Consider the following 15,551-nt stretch of genomic DNA (forward strand, 5'->3'; position numbering starts at 1 on the left):
GCACGCTGACAGCCATGATGCACAGTGCTAGTGATGACCAAATGTTCCAATGCCATGCAAAAAAAAAAAACTTAAAGTAATTCAATATCACTATCCTGAGAATGAAAGGGTTACAGATCTAGCTAAGCGCAGGTTCTTCACACACAGTCGAGCTTTTAGCCATCCATTATACAGAGAACTATGTCCATTCAATTAGATGGCACAGTATTGCAGTTTTCTGCATGGTGGGTGGGTGCAACACTCTGCAAGGGAAAAGCTGAAAGGACTTTGGTGGCTTCAGTCACAGATGGGTGGGTCAGTGGATGGAAGAGGAGTTCTCTTGCTTACAATGGGATGTCCTCTAAGGAGACAACCTTTTAATAATGATGGCATATTACATAACTTAATATACTGCCTCTGGATTAACATCATGTATTATAATATTTTTCGGACTATAAGAGGAAAAGTGGCAATGCGTCTTATAGTCCGAATGCTAATGACCCCATCCATTATGGAAGCGGTCATCAGCATGCAGGAGGCGTGGGGAGCGTTGAGGGAAGCGTTGCACTGGCTGTACTCACCCTCTCTGGTTTTCTTCTGGGCCCCGCTTTGCACTGTGTGCCGACTATGTACCGCCTCAGGACGCAGTGCACGTAAGTGCGCACTATGACCTGACGCTGTGCGACTTTAGGTTGCAGTGCAGCACAGGCCTGGAAAAAGACCAGGGAGCGGTGAGTGAGTGGCAGCACCGTCTGGAGCAAGGAAGGTAAGTTTCTTTTATTTATTTTTTATGTCTGATCTGAGGCTTGATGGGAGGCTGATCTGAGGCCTGATGGAACTTGGGGGTCTGAGGGTCTGATCTGAGGAAGATGGAGCATGAGGGTCTAACCTGAAGTCTCATGGAGCTAGGGGGACTGATTTTGGAGTCTCATCTGCAGTCTGATGAAAAAAATAAACTTTTTTTATTTTTTTCCCCTCCTCTAAATCCTATTACACTCCAACCACCATCATTACACACACATTACACTCCAATGAGGGCTGTAGTGTAATGATGGGGGTTGGAGTGTAATATGTGTACAATGATGGGGTTGGAGTGTAAGTCGTGTGTAATGCTCCCTGCCTCTGATAGCTTCCCTCACTTGCTACTGTGCGGCGATTTCCTGACTTTGGTGGGCGGTGTTAAAGCGAAATAGGAGCGAGGAGGTGGCGGCCGCTGCGGGGACTAACATGTGCCCCCTGTGCTGACAGATACCCGGGGTCCAGAATCAGAGGTCCCCAGTGCTCCCAGCTTTGTCCTCCCAGGCTCTTTGGGAGTTCTATGAACTCCAGGATGTGATGCTGCAGCAGGTACTGGTGTCTGTGGCTGAGAGTGCTGGGATTGTGCGGCTGTGTGATGCACGAACAGTAATGGCGGCGCTCCGGCGTGGAGAGCTCACCTGCGGTGATTAGCTGGCACACAGGTATGGGCGGTGTTATGATTGGTCGGTGCGCCGTGCGGGCTGGTGTGGGCGACGCGGTTGCATGTGGGGCGGTGTGATCGGGCGGCGCGCTGGTGTGGGCGGTGCAGGCATGGTGTGGAGCGCCGTGTGGAGCCACTCTCTGCCCAGCCACTCTCTGCCCAGCCACTCTCTGCCCAGCCACTCTCTGCCCAGTAAGCAGGTGTGGGCGGTGCGTAAGGGTGTCCGGTGAAGGATACGCTGTGGCAGGTGGCGGTTGCAGGGCCCGGATCCTGGGGTGTGATTCGGCTGCACAGGAAGCCGGAGGGGGAGGAGGAGGCACGGTGGAGCTGGGCACAGCGCGCATGCACACTTCTCTAAATCGGCACACAGGCACGGACGCGCACGCACACGCACACGCACACAGGGATTTTATTATGAGGATAAATATCTACTATAATAAAAGCCCTATGTAAATGCTCAGGGCTGCGTGTTCGTGCGTGTGTGCTGATAATTAAACTGCACATGTGCGGCGTTCAGTCTCCACGCGGCGCTCCACACCATGCCTGCACCGCCCACACCAGCGATCCGCCCGATCACACCGCCCCACATGCAACCGCGCCACCCACACCAGCGCACACGGCGCACCGACTAATCATAACACCGCCCATACCTGTGTGCCGGCTAATCACCGCAGGTGAGCTCTCCACGTCATTACTGTTCGTGCATCACACAGCCGCACAATCCCAGCACTCTCAGCCACAGACACCAGTCGCTGCCAAAGCCATTTAACATAGACTGTTCCAACTAATGTTTATGCACTAAATGTTCTAGCCCCCGTTATTGTAACAGGCTTAATGTCTAGGACAATAAAAAAAAATATATATATATATATATATATATATATATAGAGATAGAGTAAATGAGGAAGTGGGACTGCACTCCAGAGTAGTGATAAAAATAAGCAGTAGTTTATTCACCCATAATATGGCAAATCTTGCGACGTTTCCGCTCACAAGAGCCTTCCTCAAGCTTGTGAGCCGAAACGTCACAAGATTTGCCATATTATGGGTGAATAAACTACTGCTTATTTTTATCACTACTCTGGAGTGCAGTCCCACTTCTTTTACTATACCATTGGGGATTGCCGTTACCCTTCGTTGGACCTGCACCCACACTTTGGCTGGTGCTCCCACTGGACTTTACTTTTTATATATATATATATATATATATCACTCCCCCAGGTAGCAATTCATTAGTCTTCCTTATTTGCACATGTGCACTATTACAGTTGATGCATTAATGATGTATTGATGGGTTACAGATGTAACCAATTATATGTCTTATGGTGTTTTTATATGTAACTTGTTGTATCATGGAGATTTACTGTTATGTAATGCACCAGTCACTTTAACAATCATGACCATTATGCGGTTTTTGCACATATCTATATATTGTATACATGTATTATTTTTAAAGTATCAATTATGCTGTTTGATTGAATGTATGTATTGGCACACCTTTATATACTTGCTGTTCACTGTTCACCAATGCTTGAGAAAGGCTCATGCTTGAGCCGAAACGTCGCTTTTGCCACCATATGGGTGAATAAAAACAAACTTCTTTGAAGAAACGCTTGGAGTGCAGTCCGATTTTTTTTAATATATTTTATTTATTTATTTTGCTTCAGAACCCAGAAACATTTCTTTTATAACATTTTACACCATAACCAATCATTCCTTTCCCTTTTAAGCAGAACAATTCAAGCTGCAACTTTAAATACGGGGGAGATTTGGCGTGAAAGCACATCGTTATAGGATACAACAAATCCACAGGTCTAAAGCCGAAAAAGCCATATACTGGAAATAGGATTTAGCCAAGTACTAACGTGCTGGAATATACAACGCCTCAGTGACCTGATAATGTCATGTCCAGTTACAGACTATAGCAATTGCTTTCATTTAACGAGTCAAATGTTTTTTTAATTTTGTTTCTCATCCGATTTTCAAAGCCACCAGCGTCAGGCTATTTACCGAAGCAGACAGCAAGGTCACTTATAAATGGAATTTGTCTGGTCATTCATTCAGACAAGGGTCAACAGCAATTATGAGGGCAGGAAACACAATATTTTTAGAAAGCTTACAGACCTGCTTTGTCATCTAAAAGTCTTACAAGGAGAATGCCATGTAGTAGCCAGGAACATGACCTTTGTCTGATTCTTAAGGCCATTTGATGGGCTTGTAAAGGATCGTGCTCCAGAGCCACAACCTTTAAAATTAACAGGCCTTAAAAATCAATTATGAAACAATGTTATACAAGCGCGAGTGTGCTGATGGTGAATTGCATTATATGGCGATATATGAGGAGCTCATGTTATATACGACACAGACACGCACGGCTTACAAGCCACAGTCACTCAGCTAATGACCTTTACTTCTCCTCTGTAAGACTTCTAAAAAGAATCTTAGCCTTTACTTTGGATCATTTGTTACCGAGATGATAAATAAGAATACCAACAGGGAGACCCCTGACTAACGCCAGGTATGAAGTCAAAAAGCAATATAATAATAACAACCATAAAAGACAATACAGTAATAAATACAGAAAGGATTCTGGAAGGTTTATGGGGGCTGAGCAAAGGGTCTTCAGCAGTGACCTAAGGGAAAGTCTAAATACAGTGGGGTCACACACCTCCGCAACCATTGCAGGGAATTAGGTAAATACATTAGTAGCATCAAATGTAAAATGTAAATTCATTTTATGGAGAAAAGAAAGCACAGCTTATGTTTTAGGGGTATTTCCATCTGGGATATTTATGGCACATCAATAGAATATGCTATAAATGTCCGACAGGTGCAGGTTCGGGTCACACCTCTGGGGCAACCTCTCCTATCTCAAGAACGGGGGCCCTCAAAATGAATGGAGAGCAAGCCACACATGTGCGCCACCCCTGCATTCAATGCTATGCGACTTCTGATAATAGGCGAGCGCTGAAGTCCCAAAGCAGCAGATGGAGAGGACAAAGTGCATGTGTAGTGTGCTATTTAATATACGGTAGAAGGGGTGCCATACCAAGCCCAATACATAAAAACAGCACCAGAACCAAGCCCAATACACAAATACAGCACCAGAACCAAGCCCATCACATAAAAACAGCACCAGAACCAAGCCCAATACACAAATACAGCACCAGAACCAAGCCCATTACATATAAACAGCACCAGAACCAAGCCCATCACATAAATACAGCACCAGAACCCAATACATTTAAAAGGGTTTTCCAGGCTTTTAATATTGAGGACCTATCCTTAGGATAGGTCATCAATGTCAGAACGGCGGGGACAGACATCAGGCACCCCTGCCGATCAGCTGTATGAACAGAAGCCACGCTGGCCATATGTCTTCAGCTTCTCGCTTTAGCAACACATCCACATCCTACAGACTAACATAAAGAGCTCTTAGTGCCACATGCTGTGCCCAGAATAAAACAGAAAAACAAACTGTGCCCCTGAATATAATCACATAACATACTACACCCAGTGAAAATAAAATACCACACACAGTACCCCAGTGGTAGTATCCCTATAGATAGTGCCTCACACTATGTGTGTCCTACATATAGTAATAGGTTCAGTGCCTCTTTACATAGCGCCTCATGCTCTGCGCCCACTATATAGAGTGCCATTAAGTAATTTGCCCAAATGTAATCATTTGCCTCCACTGTCCCTGCAGTAATATGACCTCCCCTGCCCCCCCAAACTTGGCACACACAAAAAATAATAATTAAAGGCTAATACTTACCTGTGTCCGTGATTGTGAGGCAGACGCGCGTACATCAAATGACGCCGAGCTTTTACTACCACATAGGCCTCGGGCCTACTAGGCCTGAAGCCTATGGCGGTGATAGGCGGCGGGGCAGGGGACTATGTGCTCCCGTGCCCCGCTGCAGTATGTGGGCGTCCAGATCGGCGTTGGGCCCCCAGCCATGCTGGGCCCGGGGCTGCCAACCCGAATGTCCCTATAATAATCCACCACTGATTAGGCTAAGGCCACACAGTCACTTTGAGGGCAGTAGTTCTCGCACAGCACTGTGGCTCCTCGCTGCAAGAGACAGACTCATAGGGGATAATTTACTAAGACCAGTGTTATTAAGGCCCTGCTCTGGTAGTGGATCTGCCGAAGTTACGTAGTGTCGCCGGCCTCTACATGACTTCAGCGGATCCACTACCGCTTCTAACTCTACATTAGCCTCTTGCTGGCGTAGATTTAGACCATTTTCTATGCCTAAAATAGGCGTACAAAATGACGACTGAGACCGGCCTGCCTTCAGCAGCGAGGAGACTGCTTCTTCGTTTTAGTGATGGGGGGGGGGGGGGAGTCAGCACTGGAACATCCACTGATCAAACCCTTAAATATAACTACAGATGAGCGAATTTCATATTTTGAGGTTTTTGTGCGGGTTCGCGTTAGCAGGAGCAGGAGAGGACTCCAGCATAACGTAAAGCGGACGGATCCGTTATGCAGGCCACAGATTTCTATTATGATGGAATGAATAACGCAGCGCCTCTAAAGGCATTCTGTTATTCATTCCGTCATGGAATTGCGTTATGGTCCGTGGTAACGGAATTCAGTAAATACCACAACACGAACGAATATATGAAATTCGCTCATCCCTAGATAGGACACTATGTAAGTGTAAACCCTTCCTTCTGCTCCTTTAGTCAGTTCCCTCTGAACAGGTGACGTCTCTGAGGGTATGTCTAGGAGCGGAAGGCTCATAGAGGTCGGAAAGGCATTGCCAGCAGCTGCGGCAAACAGCAGTCAGCGGCCAATTACGGCATAAAAAGTGCGAATAGAATTAAACTACATTGCGGCTGCTGTACGATCCTTTTTTACAAGTTCAATCAGGGAAAAATAATAATTTAGAGAAACATTGCAAGATGCCCTGAGGTCAATGTCACTTGGTTTTGTAACAAGATGTTGTAAAAGGAGTGAAGCAACTTCTATGAAAAACAGCTAAAATATTACAACACTGTCCAGGCCAAACGACTCACTTCACATATTGCGTAATTCTCCAATAATTCATCAAGTCTAGATACATTACAGGGACGGCCTAATACACTTCCCGGACATCAAAAGGACCTTTAAAGTCTTACCAAGCAAAAACGGCAATCGTCTAGTACAATTGAATGTCACTGTTACAAGCAGAAAAGATGAAATAACGGTCCTAGCGACGTGCCCCCATTGTGTGTGATGAGAAACCCCCTTTAAGCCTCTCAGAGCAGCGCTCCTGACACGACTATGAAGTTATCACGGTCCCTTCTTTTTAGTATTCCTGAAGAACAGCACTCACGGCGCCAGTCATGACATGTACTCAGCTCCCGAGGCTGGCACACACTTACCACGGAGTGGCGCTACATGTGGTTCCTTATAAATATTAACACTTGACGTCGCCTTGGCTGAATTAGACACATCGCCTGAACACACTGGGGCAGAACAGCAAGTTTTTTGCATATAGAGTATAAAACAGAAGAGAAAAAATATATAAATCACAATACATGTGCAGCATAACGGTTTATAGGAAATTCCCACTGTGGAAAAACAACAGGTGCAAATATACGGCCCCCGCAAAGAAATCCGGCTCAGAAAGGTAATGTAGTGTTTATCGGTGGTCTCCGAAATCTACAGGACGCAGCGATACACTCCAACGGGGAATACTGAAAAAGCAAGTCATCAACCGAACATATTGTGGGCATCTGGAACAAGGCGTTTGTCTCCGTATTATTACTTTATTTTTTAAATATGGCTGCTTTACTTTAAATTACATATTTATTTATTATATTTTGTGTTACAAAAAAAATCCCAAGCAGATCTTCCAATATGTCCTTATTACTGGCAATATACATATGGAGGAAATGCAGACCACAGCCGTATAAAAAAAAGCCTTTCAAAGATACAAAAACACAATTTTGTAGATGGGATATCCCAATGCCTAAATAAGGGCTCATGCAAACGTCCGTAGTCTATGCCGCAAATTGTGGATCCGCAAAACACAGATATCGGCCGCGTGCCTTCCGCATTTTGCGGAACGGAACGTCCGGCCCCAAATAGAACAGTGCTATCCTTTACTGTAAAGCGGACAATAATAGGACATGTTCTATATTTTTGGGGATTCCACGGAACAGACGTATGGATGCGGACGGTACGCGGTGTTCCATCCGCATCTTTTTGCAGCCCCATTGAAGTGACCGGGTCCGCATCCAACCTGCAAAACAATGCGGATCTGATGTAGCGAAGAAAAATACATTTGTGTACATGAGCCTTAACAGAGGAATAAACAGAGCGGCTCTCCTGTTTTTTAAAGGGGTTGTCCCACTCCAGCAAATAGCATTTATCATGTAGAGAAAGTTAATACAAGCCACTTCCTAATGTATTGTGATTCTCCATATTGCCTCCTTTGCTGGCTGGATTCATTTTTCCATCACATTATACACTGCTCGTATCCAGGGGTTGCAATCCAGCAGTGGTGGTCGTGCTTGCACACTGTAGGCATACATTGGAAAGGCCATTTTCTGAAGTGAGACAACCCCTTTAAGGGTGGGTATAGTGCACAGGAGTCCTCATGTCGGAATATTACCTTGGGAAAAAGAGCCGCATCATATGAACTTACCTGCCCCTGGAGCCCTATACCAAGCCACTTGTGAGCTGTGTATGGCCTCTAGATCATCCACTTAAGTATCACAGCTTTAGGGCTCGTCCACACGAACGTGTCAAGCCCGTGCCTGTGCTGTGGTCCGCAATGCACGGGCAACGTCCGTGGGGCAGGCGCATGGGGAAACGCAGACCCATTCACTTGAATGGGTCCGCGATCCATCCGTTCCGCAAAAAGATAGAACTTGCTCTATCTTTTTGCGGTGCGGAAGCACGGAACGGAATCCCAGAAAGCACTACGTAGTGCTTCCGTAGTGTTCCGTTTCGTTCTTCCGTTCCGGATCTCCGGATTTGCGGACCCATTGAAATGAATGGGTCCGCATCCGTGATGCGGAATGGCCACGGTCCGCAATACGGCAACGAGCAACACACGTTCGTTTGAACGAGCCCTTAAAGAGACTCTTTCACTTTTGAAATCCACCCCCTAAACGACTAATCAGTGAATATAATACATTAATACATTTCTGGTCACTTCACTTCTCTTGACGCGTGCTTGCAAAAAACGCCGTGCGCTGCATGCTGATGTATAGAGAGGACTCGCTCATCAGCATGCAGCGCATGGGTCCTTGGCAGGTTGGTGAATGCAAGTGAGTAAAAAGATCTAAAAATGACAGATTCAGAATCAGCGTCACGGATTACTATAGCTTACAGGGGTGTTCATAAGCAATGACGTCTCCTGAAAGGGAACCTATAATACGTAGAAATCCGCAGCACTCTTCCGTTAATGCAAAATCCAAACTTTGTTTATTTTACATCAGCAGCATAGTGTCAGCGACGTTTCGACCATCGCTGCTTGATAAAGACCAGAGATGGTCGAAACGTCGCTGACACTATGCTGCTGATTTTAAAATAAACAAAGTTTGGATTTTGCATTAACGGAAGAGTGCTGCGGATTTCTACGTATTATTGGTATATGCCGGGACCCTCAGCCAGGATCTCTACCCGCGAGCACCACCTCTCCTATTAATGGTAGATTTTTTTCCAATTGTTGGAATCTGTAGTGCTGCTTATTTCTTGTTCTTTCTCTGAAAGGGAACATGTCACCAGCCCAATTTGCAGGCAGCATGTTATAGAGCAGGAGGAGCTGAGCAGATTGATACGTACAGTAAAACTTGAATTTCATTCCTTTAAATTCCTGCTCATTCTGAGCTTTGAAGTCAAGGAGGCGGTCCTGTCAGTGATTGACAGCCTTTCCTCTATGACTGTGCATACACAATCACTGATGGGACCGCCTCCTTGACTTCAAAGGAATGAATGAAAATTATAGTTTTAATTAATAATGTCATATAAAGCTACACATCAATCTGCTCCGCGCCTCCTGCTCTAGAACATGCTGCCTGTAGCTTGGACACCATATGACATATGGCAGGTTCCCTTTAGAGCAGACTTGTCACCCCTTTAAAGGGATTTTCCGGGCTTTTACTATCGAAGACCTATTCTCAGGATAGGTCATTAATATCAGATCGGCGGGGGTCCGACACCCGGCAACCCTGCCGATCAGCTGTATGAGGAGACGGTGCACGCACTGCACATGTGCCGTCTCCCTTCTCTCTTCCTGTCCACTGCTGCAGTCTATGGTCTTTGCCATAGACATCAGTGGTGAGCAGGAAGAGAGAAGGCACGCGCGCACGGCGCGCCCCATCTAGGTGTCGTCGCCGATCTGATATTGATGACCTACCCTGAGGACAGGTCATTAATAGTAAAAGCCCGGAAAACACCTTTAATTAATGTAAATAGAGCACTTATTCAAAATGCAGCTTAGTTTAGCACTACAACCCCCACCCCTACCCCGTTCCCCAGAAATTGCCGCAGATAGCGCCAGGGCGGCTAGCTAAACTCTCACGCTGTCTGCAGTGACTGGACGGCATCAGAGGGAAGGAAATCCCTCCCACATGAGCGACAACGCCCGGTAGTCGCCCGCTTGGCAAAGCAGCAACAGATTTAGGTATTTGGCGGTAGGACTATTAAGAAGTGTATTAAGGGAACACGGGGGGGGGGGGGCAGAAAAAAATGTAAAGTGCTGAACTCCGCAGAGCAGGACTCTGCTTCCATTTCTATAACGTGGTGACAGGTCTCCATTAAAGATTTGCATTTGAAATATGCGGGGGAAGATCATTCCTTCTAACCACATAATATAAAGAGTCTCTCAGGCTGCAGTTGTACAAGATGTAGTAGTATGCTGGTGAATGATATTAGCACATTCTACATCCTCTGGAAGTCCTTCTTGTAGGGTTTGAGGATGGGGTCCTATACTGCAATTGCATTTTATTCACTGAAATTTCAATGCAAGGGCTTCTTTAAAAAAAAAAAAAAAGTGCCATGTACGTAGGGGGCAGTATGGGAAAGCTTGGTGCATACATCTAGGAAAGGGAACTGTAGAATATGGTGTTCTGCGTATTCGGCCCCACCGGGGACACGAGCATGAGATACGGCATGAATGAACATTTATAACGCTTCCAGGACCAGTCACACTGTTGCTGCGATTCCTGCCAAATATTTAATTACTTGCTACAAGCGGCTCAACCTTTTGCCATTACTCTCATCAGCCCCGGAGACCACAGAACTCATAAAATTCTGAATTCAATTTTACATGAAATGTGTGACTCTTATTGATAATCCTATATCTAGAAATGTTTCAGGCAATAAGAAATCATCCTCACCCTCATCACGGGAACATCTGGGGGGCGCACAGTGAAAGGCGCTCGCCCCGTCATCCAGTAAACTGCACAGCGCAATTGTCACCGACGTGGTCTGGCATCACTTTACAGGGATTGACGGAAAACCACCTGGCTATCTCGACCTTCTCCGTCCCTATTGACTTGTATTGTGCGTCAGGACGGATCCGTTTGGCTCAGTTTCGTCAGACTGACACCAAAAAGCTGCAGGCAGCGTTTTGGTGTCCGCCTCCAAAGAGGAATGGAGACGGAACGGAGGCAAACTGATGAATTCTGAGCGGATCCTTTTCCATTCAGAATGCATTAGGGCAAAACTGATCCGTTTTGGACCGCTTGTGAGAGCCCTGAATGGATCTTACAAACGGAAAGCCGAAACGCCAGTGTGAAAGTAGCCTTATCTGCTCTGGATATTGAGAGATCTCGGATTATTGCGCTCTATTGTATAGGTGTATAGATATATATATATATATATATCTGCTCCGCTCCTCCTGCTCTACACCACGCTGACTGCAGATATAACATGAAGACAAGGAGGCTACCTGAAGTCTCCGCTAGGAGGCACTTAACATACTGTAAGGCCCACGTATAGCGCTACACGGCGACATGTCGGGTGTCGCTGAAAAGATGCATGCCATTTTTTGCAATGAGAGTCGGACGGATGGATTTTTTTTTTTTGGACTGCCGTGTCGCGGTATGCCGCATGTCACATTGTGACACTATTGACCATCGTTACAATAAATGTTGCGCAACCTTTCAGCAACAAGACGGCACGCTGCACGTGTGACCGTATAGCATACGTTATTTAGTGTCAGCAACAGGCTGGAGACTTCTGCCCTGGCGCAATATTTAAAGTGGCTCCTATTTGACCCTCATTTTAACGCAATTTTTCTTAACTTCAGAAATCAACGCATCTTAGAAAGTATTTCACAAGTAAGAAATCAACCGGTAGAGGAATCAATCGCCATAGTCTAGGAATATTAGTGCACGGGATCAGGAAGCCTCTCAGCTAAAGATACCTATAAAAGAACTAACGAAACCGCCACATCACAGTGGGTACACACCGACACATAACGTAAACCTTCTCTAATGAGTTACAGAGCAGGCGGACAGGGCTTTACCTCCTCTGGAAGTCCTTCTTGTAGGGTTTGAGGATGGGGTCCTGTTCCAGCAGCTTGTCCAGTTCTGGAACCGTCACAAATTCTGTGTCGTCCACCTTGTCCTCCATGTCAGCGCTGTTACTGCTGGAACAATCAGAGGCACAGGGGTTTATTTCGGGAGACTGCCACTTGAATAGAAATAACTGAGCAGAGCAGATGCAGGAGCTTGTGTTCGGGCAATGACCCCGCGCCCTGTAGTCACAGCCGGTGACGTGCGTGACCAGTGACAGGAGGACATTCACACCTGTCCCAGAGAGGAAGGTGGAACTATAAGGCTACGTCTACACGACGACATTTGTCGCACTAATGCCGCGCGACAATTTTTATAACGGCAGTCTATGGTGTCGCACTGCAACATGCTGCGACTGCGACGCAACAGTCGCAGAAAATCCATTCGAGATGGATTTTTCTGCGACTGTTGCGTCGCAGTCGCAGCATGTTGCATGTTGCAGTGCGACACCATAGACTGCCATTATAAAAATTGTTGCGCAAAATTAATGCAACAAAATGTTGCGCTACAAATGTTGCAGTGTAGTTGTGCCCAAATGTTGCAGTGTAGACGTAGCCTAATAGTTTACACCAGTGACATATCCCATGGGACTGCCGGCTAACCCCAGCAGTCCTATACAAATGAATGGAGCGGCAGTGGGCATGCCCGACCTATTGTTTATTTTACCGGGACCCTGTGGGGTTACAGTGGGGGTCCATCCAACCAATAGTTAAGCCCTATTCTGTAGATGGGGAATAACGTGAAATAACTGGATTACCCCTGACCAATCAGGGTATGGCGACGCATTGCCAAGGGTGAAATCCGCGGAAGATATCTACCACATAAACCGACAAGCTGCGGATTTATCGTCCACCTGCAGATTCCAGTGAGGACACCCTCCGCAGTGCATGGATAAGAGCTCTTAAAATCGCAGCCACTTTGCTGCCACGGTAAGGCCTCATGCACACGACCGTATGTATTTTGCGGTCCGCAAAAAACAGATCCGCAAAAAATACACATGACGTCCGTGTGCATTCCGTATTTTGCGGAACGGAACAGCTGGCCTCTAATAGAACAGTCCTATCCTTGTCCGTAATGCGTACAATAATAGGACATGTTCTATTTTTCTGTGGAACAGAAATACGGACATGCACACGGAGTAACTTCCGTTTTTTTGGCGGACCCATTGAAATGAATGGTTCCGCAGACGGTCCGAAAAAAAAAAAAAGAACGGAACGGACAGAGAAAGAAAATACGTTCGTGTGCATGAGCCCTGAGGGTATGTTCGCATGTTCTGCAGCATAAATTGGCCTACAGAGCAGATTTGAATTCTGCAGCACGTCGATTTACGCTGCGGATCTCCAGCGCAGAGTTCACCTTTTGCAGTGGAGAGGGTGAAAAATCACAGCTATTTCCGCACCAAAAGAAGCGCGGCATGCATCCGTTGTTTGCTGCAGATCCACAGCAGTCACATGTGAACATACCTTTAAGGCCTCATGCACATGACCGTATGTATTTTGCGGTCCGCAAAAAACAAATCCACAAAAAACACGGATGACGTCCGTGTCTATTCCGTTTTTTGCAGAACGGAACAGCTGGCCCCTAATAGAACAGTACTATCCTTGTCCGTTATGCGGACAATAATAGGACATGTTCTATCTTTGAACGGAACGGAAATACGGAAATGCGGAAACGGAATGCATACGGAGTACCTTCCGTTTTTTTTGCAGATCCATTGAAATGAATGGTTCCGTATACGGAACGCAAAAACGTAACGTAAAGGGAAAAAAAAACAAAAAACGTTTGTGTGCAGAAGGCCTAAGGCTATATTCACGTGACCGCAATTTTGCGGAACGGGTGTGGACCCATTAATTTCAATGGGGCTGCAAAAGATGCGGACAGCACACAGTGTACTGTGGAACGCACATGGGCCGGTACCCGTGTTTTGCGGATCGGCAAAACACCACGGTCGTCTGAATGTAGCCTTAGGACTCTTGCACACAAACGTGTTTTTTGTCCGTTTACGTTCCATTTTTTGTGTTCAGTATATGGAACCATTCATTTCAATGGATACGACAAAAAAAGGGAAGGTACTCCGTGTGCCTTCCGTTTCCATATTTCCTTTCCATTCACAGACAGAACATGTCCTATTATTGTCTGCATTATGGACCAGCAGTTTTGTTCCGCAAAAAAACAGAATTCACACAGATGTCATCCGTATTTTTTGCGGATCCGTTTTTTGTGGACTGCAAAATACTGAAAAAGCCATACGGTTGTGTGCAAGAGGCCTTAGGGCTCGTTCACACGAACGTATTTTGCATTCCGTATACGGAACCATTCATTTCAATGGGGCAGCATAAGATGCGGACAGCACTCTGTGTGCTGTCCGCATCCGTTGCTCCGTTCCGTGGCCCCGCAAAAATTATGAGTCCTGTCCTATTCTTGTCCGTTTTGCGGACAAGAATAGGCATTTCTATAACAGGCCTCCTGTTCCATTCTGCAAATTGTGGAAGGCACACGGGCGCCATCCGTGTTTTGCGGAGTGCAAAAAAACTGCACAGTTGTGTGAACGAGCCCGTATTGCAGACCGCATTCGCGGATCCGCAATACATGGGCACTGTTCCGCAGCCATTCCGCATCACGGAACACTATGGAAGCACTACGGAGTGCTTTCTGGGGTTTCGTTCCGTGCTTCCACACCGCAAAAAGATAGAACTTACTCTATCTTTTTGCAGAACGGAAGGATCGCAGACCCATTCAAGTGAATGGGTCTGCGATACCCATGCGCCTGCCCCACGGACGGTGCCCCTGCATTGCGGACCGCCCTTAGTCTGAAGTTTTGAGCAAAGCGACTTCCGATCTAGGATTTCAATGGGTCCACTAAAAAGAGCGGACAGCACGGGTCGTCATCTATCGCATGCGCATGTCCGCACCGCAAATGATAGAACAGGTCTTGTCCTTATAGTCATTTCTGGTCATGGGAGTGAGACAAACGCAGAAGGTGTACGGTTTTTGTGGATCCGTGGCTTGCAGAGCGCAGTACAGGCAGCGCCGTGTGCATGAGGCCATAGCCATATTGCGATTGTTTTTCCGGGGGGTCTGGGATAATGACGGGTTCTTCTGTACTTTTCCCAATGCTCAGGCTGCAGAAGGTCACAGCTGTCCACAAGGAGGTAATATAATATAGAAGTGTTATCATAGAGCACACAGGGCAGCAGTGCATATACTAATCACATACAGCACATATACACACAGCGACTACTGAGCTGCGTCACTGGTGCGTCTTCCTCACCCGTGTCCGCCTCGTCCTCCGCTGCTGCTGCCTCTCCTGTCACTACTCGCTGCTCCTCCCCTCCCACCTGCTCCCCTCTGCACCATTCACTTCCTGGTGGTGGCACCACGTGACGGCCTCCGTCCAATCAGCGCCCAGAAGTGCAGACAAGCCGGGCTGATGATGCGCGAGTGCCCGGCAGAGCAGAGCTCCCTCCTCCTGTCTCCGCCGGGTCCCGGTGCCGCCGCCTTCTCCTAATCCGCTATGTACCGCCGTCTGCTATTACTATGACATGGCAGTCGGGTATGTTATATGCTGCCTGGTCATTTCTGA

At 46.7% G+C, this 15,551-nt stretch overlaps 1 protein-coding gene across 3 annotated transcripts in view; it reads right to left on the minus strand.

Moving 5' to 3' along the window:
* The window catches only part of GBE1 (1,4-alpha-glucan branching enzyme 1), a 235,480-nt gene extending 220,166 nt beyond the window's left edge, over nt 1-15,314 (minus strand). The window contains exons 1-2 of one of the 3 annotated variants that reach the window (XM_040423242.1): nt 15,240-15,314; nt 11,920-12,039 (exon numbers count right to left, since the gene is read on the minus strand). In XM_040423242.1, coding sequence (XP_040279176.1) covers nt 11,920-12,026 — 107 coding nt within the window. In that variant the 5' untranslated portion in view covers nt 12,027-12,039; nt 15,240-15,314. Of the gene's footprint in view, nt 1-11,919; nt 12,043-15,185; nt 15,209-15,239 lie in introns of those variants that run through there. The other 2 variants (XM_040423241.1, XM_040423243.1) reach the window with 2 other exon arrangements.
* Nucleotides 15,315-15,551: the final 237 nt, after the last annotated feature.

This window comes from Bufo bufo, chromosome 3 (genome assembly GCF_905171765.1).
Source record: "Bufo bufo chromosome 3, aBufBuf1.1, whole genome shotgun sequence".
NCBI lineage: Eukaryota > Metazoa > Chordata > Amphibia > Anura > Bufonidae > Bufo > Bufo bufo.